This window comes from Oryzias latipes, chromosome 24 (assembly GCF_053564925.1).
Source record: "Oryzias latipes strain Hd-rR chromosome 24, Olatipes_Hd-rR_3.1".
Classification (NCBI taxonomy): Eukaryota; Metazoa; Chordata; class Actinopteri; order Beloniformes; family Adrianichthyidae; genus Oryzias; species Oryzias latipes.
Genome location: NC_136260.1, coordinates 16,945,537 through 16,961,527, shown reverse-complemented (window position 1 = coordinate 16,961,527; position 15,991 = coordinate 16,945,537). Strand labels below are relative to the sequence as shown.

The 15,991-nt window shown below is 40.1% G+C and overlaps 1 protein-coding gene across 3 annotated transcripts in view; it reads right to left on the bottom strand.

Annotated features, from left to right (window-relative positions):
* Nucleotides 1-2,677: 2,677 nt before the first annotated feature.
* Nucleotides 2,678-15,991, bottom strand: part of wasf1 (WASP family member 1) — a 56,565-nt gene continuing 43,251 nt past the window's right edge. The window contains exons 6-11 of one of the 3 annotated variants that reach the window (XM_020714907.3): nucleotides 11,993-12,076; nucleotides 9,527-9,583; nucleotides 7,123-7,286; nucleotides 6,517-6,696; nucleotides 4,220-4,788; nucleotides 2,678-3,989 (exon numbers count right to left, since the gene is read on the bottom strand). In XM_020714907.3, the coding sequence (XP_020570566.1) occupies nucleotides 3,832-3,989; nucleotides 4,220-4,788; nucleotides 6,517-6,696; nucleotides 7,123-7,286; nucleotides 9,527-9,583; nucleotides 11,993-12,076 (1,212 nt within the window). In that variant the 3' untranslated portion in view covers nucleotides 2,678-3,831. The remainder of the gene's footprint in view (nucleotides 3,990-4,219; nucleotides 4,789-6,516; nucleotides 6,697-7,122; nucleotides 7,287-9,526; nucleotides 9,584-11,992; nucleotides 12,077-15,991) is intronic. The other 2 variants (XM_004083490.5, XM_011491620.4) reach the window with 2 other exon arrangements.

Sequence of the window (15,991 nt, the reverse complement as noted above, 5' to 3'; positions counted from 1 at the left end):
CTTGAGAAAGATTATTTTGTGATTAGAATTAATATTTATCCAAGTAAAAATGACACCAGCTTGTCAATCCCCTTTTCAACCTGAAAACCAACTTTTTTTTGCCCTTGTTTCACCTCTGATCCCTTTTTACTTTGGTCTGTTCCTTCGTTTGGAGTTTTCTTGGTCTATCTGACATTTTTCCTGCAGATAACAGCTTCAGGTTTAATTATCAACTCACTAATTCAAAGTTTTATCAGCAAAAGTAAAAGTCATCATTTTCACACATCAGTCACATGCAAAGTTCTGATCAGTGACATTCAGCGCTTTAATGATGTTTGCTCTAAGAGATTGTTGTCTTTCTCCAGATTTTGCCTCATGTCCCTCCTCTCCCGCTGTCTGACCATGAAACAAGATTTGAACAAATGTCAGTGCGACAGCTACCTCAGTCTGAGACTTTGAGGTGCTGACCACTATGAAAAGCCTGAGATTTGCAAGAAAGTGACATTAAAATGAACTGTCATCACTTATAAGAATTGGTTTATGATCAAACGTTTGCTTGGAAAATATAAAGAACATACATAAAAAAGGAAAGTAAGGCTAAAAAGTCAAATTTAAATTAAACCTTTGTTTAAACATGCATTCACATCTCTTTATTAGATGTAAACAAAAAACACACAACTCAAAAAGAACATCATTGACTAAGTTCTTTTAATAAAAATTACCTAAATAGGTGTATTTAACTGTTATAAGTGTAAATAATCCCTACGTCAAGGAAATTTTTTTTATCTATTTGCATTTCCCAACCAAAAAAGTGACAGATTAAAAACTGACAACTTTTTAAAAGGAGAAAATGGATTATTGCCGTCAGTTATTATTTATTTCTACTATTTTGATAAGGAAACCTAAGATGAGATTTATGTACATTTTTAGTGTTCAATCAATAAAAAGAGAGAGGAACATACAAAGCAAGGAAAAACTCAGTTGAAAGCAGTTTTTGATGCTGGAGTGCCATTTTAAAGAAATGGCAATGCTGCCATCTAGAGGCAGAATTGAGAATATTACTGGCTGCTTTCAAGGTCTAATGAAACCCAAAACAATATTGTTACCCACACAGTTTTAAAAAATGTTTCTATGTTTGGATCAAATGTCATACGTTATTTTTATTATATTAAATAATATATTACAGGGGATGATTTAAAAAAAGAAATCAATTTAAGTCCATCTTTATCTTTTCATATCTATTAATAAAGTGAGTTATAACTAAAAGTGTGGGAACAGCACATGCCAAAAGAGTTGTGGTTAAACAAGTACATAGGACTAAAGATATTAATATGTTAAGTACTAGGGGAAAAATTAAAGGTGTCAAAATAAAATATTGAAAACAGTTGAAATCGTTTATCGGTTGTTAAAATTCACACCTACAAGCACTGATGTAAAAGAGTCAAATTTATTTTTAAAGAAGCTCAAAGGAAGTGAAATTAATCGGATTAACAAGTAAGATTATATATTTTCATTAAATTGGGAGATTTGAATCATGGTTTCCATGGCAGCCTGAAGGTTGCGTAAATACAAGCCCAGTAAAAGGTTATTTTAATTATTCTATCAAATTATGCCAATTTAGTGTACCGGTAATTAAAACGTTTTCATTAACATTATTGCTATTTATAAATAATCTTTAAAAAGCTGATATTTTTCTTTGAGAATGACCAAAAGCCCTTCATCATTCCATCAGAAAATCTGTTGTAGTTTTTTTTTTTTCTGAACCATTTCCCACCTCCATTTTTAATTTAATAGACTGCAGTCCTGTTGCTACATGATTTGTTGGCCTTCTATGGTTAAACACATCACGTTTTTCATAATAAGGGGTTTTAATGCAAATCCTTTCAGGGCCTGAAAAGTACTCTTTCCCAAGAATCAAGAAAAAGGGTAAAAAAATACAACAGATTTTTTAAAAATTGTTATTAAAAGGAAACAGCAAATGTTTTATCTAAGGTATTAATACTGATGCTTAGCGAAGCTTGTATTGATGGCTTTCTTAAATTCTTTGTCAATAAAGATACTAAAATTGACTCAAAAATGGGGACGGCCAAAGCTTTTTGGTGGGAGGGTAACTGCCCCTTCTAGCTCCGCCCCTGTGCCTAATGTTTAATATCTCTAAGTGACTGCAGGTGCTATATAAAAAAGTACAGTATAGGTATAATACTTTTGCCTATTTGTTGTATAACATTGCTAATATTTAACAGTGATAATAGTATTTTATTGTTATCATAATAAAGCAATACAGTATTTTTACTATATTTTCTGAACCCCAGCTTAATATTTATCTACATTTTTAATATATTCAGACATAATTTACGTTATCATATATTTTTACAGAATTATCTATATTTAAAGTTTATATACACCTTAATGAGTACTTTGTTAATACAACTTAGTATTAGAATGAAATAGTTAATTATTAAACGTATTTCTCAGCTAAGGCAGAAAATGGAAAAACTGAATGTCCATGGAAGAGCAAGTTTAAAAAAGAAAAAAACATGATTCAAACTCAAATTTAGAGTTTTTTCCCCTTAAAATTAAGACAAACTTGATTTCTGTTAAGTCATTCCTACACATCCTGTTTTGTTGCATGTTGGAATTGAAGGATTTGATTCTTAGCTTTTATGGAAAATGTTTGTATTCAGAAACGGTCACAATGTAGAGCTGAAACATTAGATTTTTATTAATTCAAGCAAACTGTTACAGTCAACAGTTATATAAGTTACATGGTGTACAGTTTTGATCTAAACCTTTTTTTTTTTTCTTAAATCCAGGGTTTTGTCCCCTGTGCCTCCCCCCCGACATAGAAACAGCAAATCCATACAAGCGCAGGCAAATAAGTAGTAACAGCACAGTACATTCATGAACTCAACGATACGTTTTTTGTACGAACAATAAGGCAAGTAGAAGGAAAAACAAATGGAAAGGGATGGTAGATGTTTTTTCTTTGAAATTAGGGTTTCTTTTGGACCTTGAAACTTTTCTTTTTTTTCCTGAAGCACAGTAGATGGAGAACTGTGGTTAAAGCTGCCTTCAGTACATGGTTTGTACCTGCTGCTGATCAGGTTCTTCTTTCTACATGGAATATTTATCAGACAATGAGAGAGGCAGGAATTTTCAAATCCGGGTAAGATAAGTGGTGGAAGCTGAACAAACCTTGACTCAATGGCTTTCTTTTTTTTTTCATTTTCCTGATGTAAGAACTCGCAGAATTGGCTCAACTGAGCTTCCGTAGACAAAAAAAGACAATCTCTTGGCATTTATTTCCCTGGGGTTAAGGTTAGGTGGAATGATATGCTCATATGTGGTCAAAGACATCCCCATCTTCATTTCAGTCACTCGACAATCACCATGTTTTCTAGTAGCGGTAAGTTCTGGTAATGAAAGGAAACGGTTCATTTCACGCCAGGATTTAAAACCACTGACTTAAAACTGGAAGCATTCCTAAATGTAAAAAAATATATAAAAGTTTGAGAAAAGAAAGCACTCGTTTGATGCCATATGCAGCCACTAGGTGGCAGAACGGTGATGGAGAATTTGATGCAACATGACCTTTCTCCATTTTTTCTTTATTTCAATCTCTGTTAAAAAATTAAGACAAGAAATAACACGAGTCTTCAAAAAGTTGAAGAAAAACTGTCCAGAAACGAGATTGTGGAGTGGAACAAAAACTGAGACAAAACAGACGAGAGACAAAAACACAGCTGGAGGGAGGAAAAGCGGACAGCGACGATGCTCCTCCTTTTGTGACGGAGAGGTGTGGGGAGCGCTCGTTTTGGGTCGTCCGTCTCCATCTTTTTTTCCAAGCAGACTTCATTCCATCCAGTCTCCTTCATCGAACTCGGACTCATCCTCTGAGTCTGAGTACTCCACGGCGATGCGGCGTGAGAGGATGGTGGCCACGTCGTTCCCGACTCGTTCGTGTTTGGCCTCCTGTTCTCGCTGCTCCTCCACTTTCCGCAACTGAATTCCTGTAGCAGAAAGATAATTACAGGATCAAACCAGTGAAATCTGGGTTTTATTTGGAATGATCATGGGATTCAAATATAGCTGTTTTACTTGGGGAAGCCTCCTTTTACTGAAGGAGCTGAAATTACTATTTTGTCTAATCAGAGTTTTTCCTGTTCATAACAGTCTTTACAACAGTCTCTAATATGTTTTTAATTTTTATTAAAAATTTTCAAATGTCTAAACTATGAACCTTTTCTGATTGCCTCCAGCAGGACGCTGCGTGCGTCGCTGATAGGGGGCAGGTTGGCGAGATGGTGACGTTTAGGCCCCACATCGTGTAGGCTGTGGGGGGGCGGTGTGGCCATGGCTCCTGCTGATATGAAGGCCATCATAGGCGGGGGGCCTGAGAGACTGGGCGACGAGCTCCGTGCTCCAGCGAGGGGCAGAGGAGGCGGCGGCGGCGGTGGCGGCAGGATGGTGCCGTCTGATTGAGTCCCAGAACCGACGGGAAGTCCCCTGTCTAGGGAGTGCTGGAGACGAACCGGGGAGGACGAGTGCAGGGGGGGTGCCACGGGCGGCGGCGCCGGGTGAAGCACCCCCGGCGCAATCTGGAGCGGAGCAGGGGCGGGTGGGATTGCCATGGGCTGCTTCTGGACTGGAAGAGGAGGGATGGGAGGAGGGGTGCCTCGTAGGCCTGTCGAAGGTAGGGGAGGCGGGGGAGGAGGAAGAGGGGGAGGCGGCGGAGGAGGAGAGCCGGAGTTGAGTCCCGCCGTCCTCGCCGGAGACTGAGGTCTGCTGTCGGAAAAGCCTGAACTGGAGCTGGAAGGAAGACAGGAAGCGTTAGACTCCTCGTTTTGCCTCCTTCCTGCCTGAAGCACATCACAAATCTGATCTGCTCAAAATGAGTCAGATGGAAAAGTTAAACAGTCATCAGTTTTCCACTGACTCACGCCGCCACCATTATCTTAATTAGCTGGAGCGCTTTGGCGGATCAAATCTGCAGTTTTCATTTGTCAAATCTGTCTATCAAACAGTTCAGTGCAGCTCCACAACGGTTTTCTGAGGAGGCACGCCGCATTTGATCAGTTTTGTTTGACAGCATTGAATGGATTCCTAACTGAGAGAACGCGTGCAGCTGAGGCAGCCAATGAAACGTCTCGGTTAGCAGACAAACACAGAGGTAAGAAGGTTATGCTGCAGGAGAAGTTAGAGCCACAACAAAACATCAGCTGTTCTGGCTTCAACCCAGTAAAGCCCACTAAAAATTGACAGACAATTCAATTATTTTGGAATCAAGATTTTTTTATATCCTTTGATAAAATCCCTAAAGTAATTCTGGACTATCTATTTTTTTTTATAACGATTGTATCAATTATGACAGATTGAGTGATTTGGTAAGATTTTGCTAAAAACACACATGCAGCAAGTAGTCAAATGACTCACAATAGATGAATTATTCTCACTATAAAGTTTAGAGAATTTGCACAACTTTCATGGAAGCAGACATTTTGAAATTAGCAGGAAAGGCCCTTCTACTGCCCCTGGTGGAATGATGAAGAACTACAGGGCTAAAAGCATGGACCAAATTATGTGATGGGTTTTTAAGGGAAGCTTGATCACAGAAATGTGGCTATCAAATATGATATAAATGGTTATATAGGGTTAAAGAGGAAAAAAAATATGCAACACACTCTCAAGGTAACACACAAAAAAGAAAAAAAACAGAGATTGTATGCAAACGAGGAGTCAGGAGAGGCCGGAAAGGTTTGAAAGTTAAAAGGGGACAGCTGAAAACAGAAATCAATGTAATTTCCTCCGTGTTGCCTAATCAGTCTGTCTGATTTCTAACACTTCAAATAGTGAAATATGCAGCAGCAAAACTCAGCAGCTAGAGCGGACTATTGATCCCCATTATGTTTTTATGTCTCTTTTAACAGCACGATTAAATCAAGAGCCGCTCCAATCATCTTTTGTTCCATTTTAAAAGCGTTCCCAGTTGTCTTTTAATTAATACATTTTCAGGACACAGTTTCTGCAGAGCGGCAGTAGTTTGTTAGAAATTCATCTATGAGTTGTGGGTGATCTTTTTTCTACATTTTTTTTCTCTGCTCCTGATTCACAGTCATGTCCTCCATCATCAATCATGAGAAAAAAGTCAGAACATGTTAAAAACACTGGAAAAAAATGCAAAAGCCAAACTGTAATAGCAAGAAGTATGTGACCAATAAATATTTAGTAGGCAACGAGGTTCAAGTTAAAATTCCATTATCTGTCACACACAGGTGTGCTAAATTTGTTCTCCACATTTGACCCATCATCAGCGGTGAGCTGCGGACAGCCGCGCTTGGGAACCATTTGGTGGTTTAACCCCCCAATCCAACCCCTGTCAAGCAGGGAGGCATTGTTCCCATTTTTAGAGTCTTTGGTATGACTCTGCCTGGATTTAAACTCACGATCTTCCAATCACAGGGCGGACGCTCTTCCACAAGGCTACTGAGCTGATCATTTAGAATATTTCTGTGGGAAAACTGAGATTTGGCATCCCACCTGAGCGCAGATGGGGGTTTGATCTCTCCCAGTGGGTGCCCTAGAGGAGGCTGCGGCGGCGCGTCGTGCGGTCTGGAGTACATTCTGTCCCCCGTGCGGCTCAGCAGCTCGTTCATTTGGGTGTAGGGCAGCGCTGCCAGTGAGAAGGGCCCGTCCAAATGCTCCATGTACACGGGGGCCCTGCGGGGGTACACTTGGGTTTCAGTCACAAGCTTGAGTCATTTTTATTACTCCCAATTTATGGTTTCTAGATCCACTTGTCTTGTCTGCTTTTGCAGGATCTTAAAGAGATTAACCTTTACATTTGAAATTTTGCTTGTGCTTCAAATTGGATAAACTGCAAGTCAAATTTGCTCAAATTTTGCTCAAAAAGTTGACTCCCAGACATCAAGTCATCCTTTTAAAACCAATCCATCTTCATGTTCACAGCATCTTATAGCCAAGGTCAGTTAATTGATGTATTCAGGAGTTTTGTGAAACTGCAAAGAAGCTTGTTACCGCTGGTAGGAAAGTTGGTTATCAAGAAGCATTGAAGTTTCAAAGATGATGACAGACCTAAAGGAGCTTCAAGAGGCCTTTCTTCTATGTTCTTCTATCTCCACATACCTGTTGTCTTGGTAACCCGCAGACTCGTTAGCTTCTCTTAGTTTCTCTTCTGCCACGTCCTGGGCAAGCTCTGCCCCCAGAGCCAGTTTCTGCCACTCCTTCCTGCGATCGTGAGGCGCCCGTGGTATCTTCTCTGGCTCGGGTGGACGGTCGATCGCCTTCAGCTTTTATCGGAGCACAGATGAGCGGCAGATTGGCAGGATGGGGCAGGGCGCAGAGGTTTATGGGAAGATGAACCAAATGAATGAGGACACCAAAACAGATGTGGGGTGAAGGGAAAGACAATGAAGGCAAAAAGAAGAGAAGATAACAGGCTGAAAGAACAGACGAGAGGCTTGCACTCAGATTTATATTGAGAGCGCTTTCACAGTAGGACAGACTTGGTTTGACTGGTTAAGAATTGCCAAAAAAAACCTTTTTGTTTACCGTAATTTGGTTTGTTTTCACATTGACTGGATTTAAATTCCATGCAGTTACGACATCTCTTTGTGTGGGGGCACCACTGCCTGAAAATTACATTGACCATGAGACTGCCTCTCCACCCTGGTCAGAGCTTTTCTGTTTTTCTGTTGGTTTTATCTCCATAGCAACCATTTTTTATTTTGGTTGCTTGGGTGTGACAGACAGGTCTATGTAGTTTTTTCAAGAATTGGCAAAAGTACATTTTTGGATTTCCTTGGCAACAAAGGTTTTTTTTTTTTTTTTTGCTCACAGTCCTAATATACTCATTTTGTTTGCTATATATTTTCTTTAATCTTGGGCTAGGCATTCATGTATGAAATTTTCCCCATATTCCATTTAAAATTGTGTGAGTAACAGGGGGACGCCTATTTTATGAGCTTGCCGTTCAAATTCTACTTTTTCTAGATGTTTCTATGTTTTCCAAAGTAGCCTCCTAACGATGCTCGAGGAGTTAGGAGGCAAAAAATTGAAATTCCTAGGAGTATATAAAAATGTGTTGCTAGTACAAAAGGCGTTAGTTTGTTGCTTTTAGAAAATGTAAGATGGCGGCATCAAAGGTCAACAAAACTTCGGTTGTCGGTGTAGAGTTGTGCTGGCGGCATGAGTGTCATATTTCATGAAGATCGCTTAAACAAGTTTTGATTTCCCTTATTGGGAGAAAAATGGGAAAAGCGACAAATTTCATACTTTGCCAAAAAAATGGGCGCCAAGCTGTAGCTCCTGTGTCCATTTCATAATAACTTTAACATTTCTTTTGGATATCCCACGTGTGTTTTGGTTTTGTTGGTGGATTTTCAAATACAGCCCCATTAGATATTTTGCCCACATTCAATTTTGCCCAATGTGGTTTTATCTTTTTGGGGTGGGGGTTAATTTTGTCCAACATTAATTTTTACCGAGTGCTAGGTGTGTACAAATTTTGGTGAGTTTGCAAAATCCATCTGGTCCTTGCAGTCCAAGACTCCTACAGGCCGTAATAATGTTTTCATTCTGAAGGCTGTTTTGTAAATTCTTTTAGCAAGGCTTGATGTTGACATCGTTCACTTCATTTGGCTTACATTTCCACTTTGACACTGCAGATGAATCAAACCTGCAGAAAACTCTCCAAACTGATGCGGACCAAACAGCCCAGTGTGAAAGCGCTCAAAGCCCTGGTTCCACTGAAAGAGGGAGTGTCTCTCATCTCTGTTTTACAACAGGAAGTAAATATGCTTGTGTATACAAGATGTTTTTATTAAGTAAATTGATATTTTGATTGTGTTTAAATAAAACTTTTAGAATTTATACTGTCTGAGGGCATAATATGCTTTTAAACCATAAAACATTACCGTTCTATTTCTTGTCTGGAACACCAACATTAGCTTGCAGTCCTTAAAAACCAAAGCTGAATCGCTCTTAAATGTGTCTCCATATGGCTAAAAGCATGTTGTTGCATCCACTTCAGCGTTCAGTGGAACCAGAACTTAAGATTCCTCAGAATTCCCATTTTATATGAAATGTTTACAAACTGTCTTTCATTATTTTATGCCCAGCATGAACTAACCACTTAAAAAGGGGGGGTAAAATCAGATTTGTGTCTCCCTGAAGCTCATTTATGCACATTTAATTACAGTAATTTGATTTGATTTGAACACAAAAACCACAAATATTTACAAGCAGTTTCACAAAAACAAAAAAAAGCAATCATACATGGGAGAACAGGAAGTGCTTAATGACTGAAAAATGACTTAAATCTTAAGTTTTTGAGTGAAAAGAATCAATTAATTTTTGTATTAGTAAATTCTCTAGCACTCCCTGCCTCCTTCAGCATGACTGACTTTTAACACACACACACACACACACACACACACACACGAGTTGTAGGAGCGCAGCAGAAAGCTGCAGAAGCAGAAATCACAGACGGCGTTTTAAAGTTTTCACGCAATTTCTTATTAACACATACCTGCCCTGGAAGGTCTAAGTACCTATAGACCTGATCATACATGCGGGGGTCCTGCAACTACAAGAAACAAAATAAAACACAAGAGAAGCACCAGGGATGAGGGGATGGCGTGTGGGGGGGCCATAAAAAATAAAAAAATAAAAAAGGTCCAGCAGTGAGCAGAGCAGCTGCCAGTCAACAGGAACAATACTGCGGGGGCGGTGAGAACAAGAGAGGGAAAGAAAACGCTGTTCGACAGAAAACGGCAGCCTCCAGGACGTCACAATGCAGGTTCACAAACACAGCGCCGCACGCACACACACAAACACACAACAGTGCACAAACAGCAGAGAAAGCAATGGAAAGAGGGAGAGCTCGCTGGAATGACAGGACAAGCCAGAAAAAAGGCTGAAGACACACACACACACAAACACACACACACACGTGCGCTGGTAAATACATTTGATGACAGCATTTTACATTTGAGACCCAACACGTTAACACATAAATACTCTCTGATCACATGACCCTCCTCAGTATTCTGTATATGCACACGGGCAAAATCATTAAGAATGAAACATTTCAATAAAATTTGCTATATTTGTTGAAAAGGCTAAAGGTTTAAAACAAAAACAGATTAGTTCAACTTTACAAGCACCAACATTTAAAAAATGAATTACAATAAAATAAATAAAAGTTAAAAGAAACCTTCATTTTTTATAAGTTATCAAACTGAAATGCCACTAGATGTATACCTAGGATGGATGTTTGTTTTTTGTCATTTTTGCAGTATTAACATTTATTTGGGTAGATTTATTATTATTTATTGAGTATCTTTGCTGAAGTGCAAATCGTCCCATAATTCCTGCCTTTTCCGGTGTCTTACTGTGTTTTTTTGCATTTAATTTTTAATTTTTGGAAATTTCTACTGTTCTGTTATTTGATTTTGATTTTTTTTCACTATTTTGGAATTGAGTTTTGGTTTCTACATTTTTGTTTCAATTTCTAAAATTTAATGTTTTCTTATTATTTGTTTTGCTTTTTTAATAGCCGTGATCTTTAATACATTGTTGCATTGAGTGCTTTCTTGGTGTGATTTACACTTAATGGCCACCGTACTGATCCCCTAAAAATGTGCATAAAAAGATTTGAATAACTTTTAACGCCTAAATCAATGCAGGTACTAAAAATCTGACTTCTCATCTAGTTAATCGACTTAAAATGTTGAATATTGACAGAAAAACTGCATTCTACAACTAAAAACAGGCTACAAAGTGTCTCAAACATAAAAATGTCTTTATTCCATGAGTACTTAATCTCTGCAGATTAAAAAAGAAAACACCTCCCACATGTCTTCTGCTTTGGTCCATCCCTGCTGTCCTTTGCATGTGAGCACGCTTAAAGGAGTAAAAGCTATTGCTAATTCGCAGGGAGCATTTTTCATCCGACTCCTCCAAAGTCGGTTGAGTCTAAGCAGATTAAACAAATTAGCTGTGCTCTAACTTTTAACTGCCACATATGATTACATTTATAGGAGTAGATTTAAAGCCCTTTAAACCGGGCTTCAGTGTGTTGCTCTATGTCTCCCTGACATTAAACGGAGGTACTATAAGACACCTGTCTGCCATGTTTTAAGTTTGCGGATGAGCCTTAAACCTACTATTTAAAGGAAAAAGGGCAAACAACGGAGGAAGTGTGAGTTCATGTGCGTACATGTTTTGCCCCTTTGGTCCGTGCACGCTGATGTTTGCATAAAGGCGCTGCTGACGGAACTACGTTTATTTTTTGTTTTTCATTTCCCTGTGAGTTCATTGCAACACTTAATAGAAGAGAGTTTAAAGTGAGTAAATGTTTCTAAGAATGCAACATCAGAGACTTGTGCTTCCTTCATAAATCATTTTTACAATAAACAGATATTTATTGGCTCTATGAGTGTTTGTGCTGACATGCTCCTTTGAGTTTGGGTTTAAATCAGGAAAAATCATGCATCTCGTGTTACAGCATTCCAAGGAAAATACATTAAAAATGTGGTGAAATGTTAGTTGAAATGTTGAATTAGAACTGCAGTTAGAAGTGGAAATGATGTTGCCATACTTTCCCAGAATCCTTTGTTTCAGTTTATTTATTTTTTTTGGTAAGTTCCTGTGGAATCAGAACATTTGAGCTTTTCTGGGCAAAACAATTCGAACTGCATGGTGTTTTTAAGTAAAATGTTGGACCTGTCGACCCTGACATATGTTTACGGCCAACAGTCGGATTACTCATGAAAGCAGTAATCAATGTCAAGGGCTGGTGAGCGTCATCCCCGATTTAGAACTAGGATGTAGGTGTGCTGGGGTGGTTGTTAGTAACGGGCTGGAGGTGGGCGGTTCGTTTGCCCAGAGGAGACGGGAATGGCGAGGAGAGAGTGAGGGCTGCAAGCCGCTGCTCCGGGAGCAGACGCTCCAACTGAAAAGGGGGGGGGGGGGGGGGGATTCTAGCTCTTACCTCTGGGGTAGGAAAGAAAGGAGAAGGGGTTTCAGAGAGGGCTCTTTTAAGGCTCTTGGGACACACAAGATAAGGCATTTCCAGCTGCACAAGGTTAGATAAAGACAAGGATTCAGAAAAGAACAGAAAGCGAAGCTTGGCAGGAAAGAGAAGACAAAAAAAGAGATCCTGACAACAAGGGAGACTTTTTTAAAACATTATTTATCCCCCTCCAGCTTTAGACACTAATGTCAGGACAAAACTGAAAACACGCCTGCAGCTCAAGCTGGGCTCATTAAACAGCAAAAACAGCTCCAACATGAGTGATACCGTTACTATACGTCTGTAAGAGCTACAAAACCTGGAGTTATTAACCATCACATTTACATAAACTAAATCTATGCATTCAAATCCACGGAAGTTTGACCAGATTGTCTTTATTTAAGAGGTCGCCATCCATGATGACAGCTGCTCTGAAAACCTTTGCATTTATGTTTGCCAAAAATTAGTAGAATTTGTTTTTTTCTTCTTCATTCACTCTGATCATCTTTTGATCTTTTATTAAAGGGTTCCCAGTGGTTCCCAGTGGAGCCTATTTTCTACGTCACAAATAAGCTCTTTGTCAAATGTAATTTTTACGTCTGCTCCTGCTGGACAACGATTTGAATAAAGATATACTCAAAAATGCAATTTTAGGCTTAACTTTCCTTAGATATGCCCTTTTATCATCAGAAAGATGCCACAAGAACATGTTAAAAACACAATTTTTATTGGAGTGGTTCTTTAACTGTTGGAAAGAAACTATTATATTATCACATGTAAACACGTAATCACATGTAAAATGGTTGAAAAATAATATATGCCTATATAGCATATATATATATATATATATATATATATATATATATATATATATATATATATATATATACATATACATACATACTAGTTAACTTAATTGTAAAAGTCTTAAAATTACAAATGTAATATTTGTATTTTATAAATTGAAACAAAACAAAATTATTACTTATCTTAAAGACAATAACAGTTTTTCATATAAAATTATTGAAACATTATTCAGAAAGTTGTTCTCTACTCTAAAGATTGTCTAGTTAAATATTTTTTTTTTTTTTTTTTTTTTTTTTTTTTTTTTAACTTGTCCTGTCCAACAGCTAGGCAGACAGATGAGAGCTGAGGGCCTCTTGGGTTGGACATATTTTACTTTAACAAGAGGGGTTATTAATCTTCAGACAAACCAAAGGTATGTCTGAATAAACCCCTTTTGTAATTGAGGCCAAACTTTATTAATTTCAAACATGTCTGAAAATCTTTGGTGTTGGACCGGACGGAAAAGGAAAGAAGGGAAGAAGAAAGAGGGACGTTAGAGAGAGGGGGGGTAGGGGGTGATAATAGGAGGGGAAGGGGGATAAGACCATGAAGCAGCATAAAGCAACAAGTTTACTGGTTGTTACTCATTATGGTAAGGTTCAAATGTAAAAAAAAAACAAAAAAAAAGGGCGGAGCCTGTCCACACACACACTCAAATGTTATAAACACACCTGTTAGTTGCAAAAATGTCCACCTGTCGACATGTACACAAAACAGATAGTGTTCACACGCATACTTATGCCTTAAAACCAACTAGTGTGAAATATTTCAGTCATTCAGTCTGTTGAGCTGACACCTGTGCTCAGGTGAGTGTTTATGTTCTTCTAAAATGGATGGTGGAACGTGAAAAGAAGGAGGGAGAGTGCCCAGCCATCCCCACCCCAAGACCCCCACCGCACCAGCAGCGGCAGCCGGATTCCCCCCAACACCACACGGGAACCGGCAGGGAACAACCGCCGCCCGGGCGACCAAGCCCGCCACCCAGGCCAGGGCCAGCAGGGCCGCCGCAAGGCCCCCAGAGCCAGAGAGCAGGGAGGCACGGAGGGAAAGAGGGCGCCGCCCCAGCCCAACCAGGAGAGCAGCCCCCCCGCCGCGCCGGGAGAACCCAACGCAGGGCCCCACCGGAGAAGGACGCCCACAGCCCCAGACGAGCACCCCACCACCACCCAGGAGTTCCGGGCATCCCCCCGCCCCAACCCCAGGTACGGGCCAGGACCCCCCAAGGGAGACCCACTCCGCACTCCAGGCAGCCATCCGCCCGGCCAACGGTTGGTCCAGGGAGGAGCGAGGCAGGGGCCCGCCGCCCCCGCCCAGGAGGGGGGAACCCCGGGGAAAAAAGAGGGCCCACAAGGGGTGTTGTAAATATGGCCCGACCAGGCTCGGCCACAGTTGGAAATTTGGCGGGGCCCAGCACTCAGGAGCAAGGACCAGAACCCACCCCCCAGGGACACGAACACCCCCGGCTCAGATGTAATGTGAACCCCCCCACCGCGCGGAGAGAGCACCGCCGGGCCCAGGAAGCCAGCACCCCGGGGACACAGCCGCCGTTGCAAAGGGGCCCGTACCCCCCACCAGGGAAGAGGCAGGGGACAGATGGTCCTAGGTCCCACCTTCCTTGCAAAATGTGTGTGCGTGTATGTGTGTTTGAGAGAGTGTGTGTGTGCATGTGTGTGTGTTTATGTTGGGATGTATATATTGAGGGGGGAGGGGTGTGTGTACTAAGGGGGGTGCGGTTAAAATTGGCGGGTAGGGCACTAAGGGGACGTCTCCTGATTACTCACAGTGACGTCCCCTCACCCTCCCCACCAAGGGGCCCTAAATGTCTAAGGTGCGGTTAAAATTGGCGGGTAGGGTGCTAGGAGGACATCCGCTGCTTGCTGGCAGTGATGTCCAAGCACCCCCCCTACCAAGGGCCCTACATGTCTAAGGTGCAAATAAAACCGAAAGAGGGGGGGCCCACTCCATACGGCAACCACAGGAGGGGGGTCACTGCCTAGTAAACCCCCCCCCCCAAGGCTCATCGCAGGCTAAGCCCCCCACCCCCTCACCCTATTATGAGGTTATATGAGGAAGGGGGTAAGTTGTCTAGTTAAATATTATTAAAATGCAAATACGTTTTTTGTTCTCTTATGTTTTTATTTTCTTATTCTTGTACCATTAAAAGCTATTTATTATGGCTCAACATTTAAAACTTTTCAATATGAAAAAAACATTTCACATTTCTATTTGTAGATAGGGGTTTAAAATGACAAAAATGACTTTTTGTACCTGAGGAACTACACAGTAGGGGACAAATATCATGAGTACGGATAAAATAGCATCAGTATGAAAAAAAAATGTTTTTTGTTAATATCAGGTTTTTCACAGAGAAATTGAAAACCATAATTAAAATAAATGTGGTAAATTTTCACATTTTTAATGTAAATTGCAAAATGATTTAGCAATTAGATAAATATTGCTTTTGATTTGAGGTTTAAAGAAAGTTTACATGTAATGAAAAATGAGGCATATTTTGAAAAACTAATTGGTAACATTTCTGTTTCAAGACTAAAAACCAAAAAGCCTAAAAGACTCTCAAGAAGGAACTCAGATAGACCGCTTGAAACAAAGAGGCAGCAAGATTTTCTTCTTCATCCGCTCTCCGCTCCATCTCTGGGATTTCTTCTCTTCCTTTTCTTTCTGCGACTGGCTCAGCACATACTGTAGTCTACAGCTCATCCCCAGAGGCCGGGGCTAATGCAGGAGCTAACAAGATTAGAACCTTGCAGCTTTCTTTGCTCTTCTGTCCGCAGCGTCTCGTTTATCATCGGTTTCTGACAGCATTTTTCAGGAACGGCGAGTTAAATTTGACGTTAGAGCAACGGTACAAAAAATGGCTGGAATCAGGCAAAATGTTTTGAAATGGTAAAATTCTAAAATTCATTAGAGGTTTTCTTTTACAGCATGTCTATCTCTATAGGATTTAATTAAAAATAATTTTATAGGATTTTCCTTAAATGTCTGCTTCCTCTTTTGCTTCATTTGTTATAAATCAGACAAATCAGAAAAAGCTGCCTTTGATTGGTCATTTAATCAATTTTTTGGCCACCAAAATGCATCAATAAGAAGAGGAAATAGGGCAAAACAGAAAGA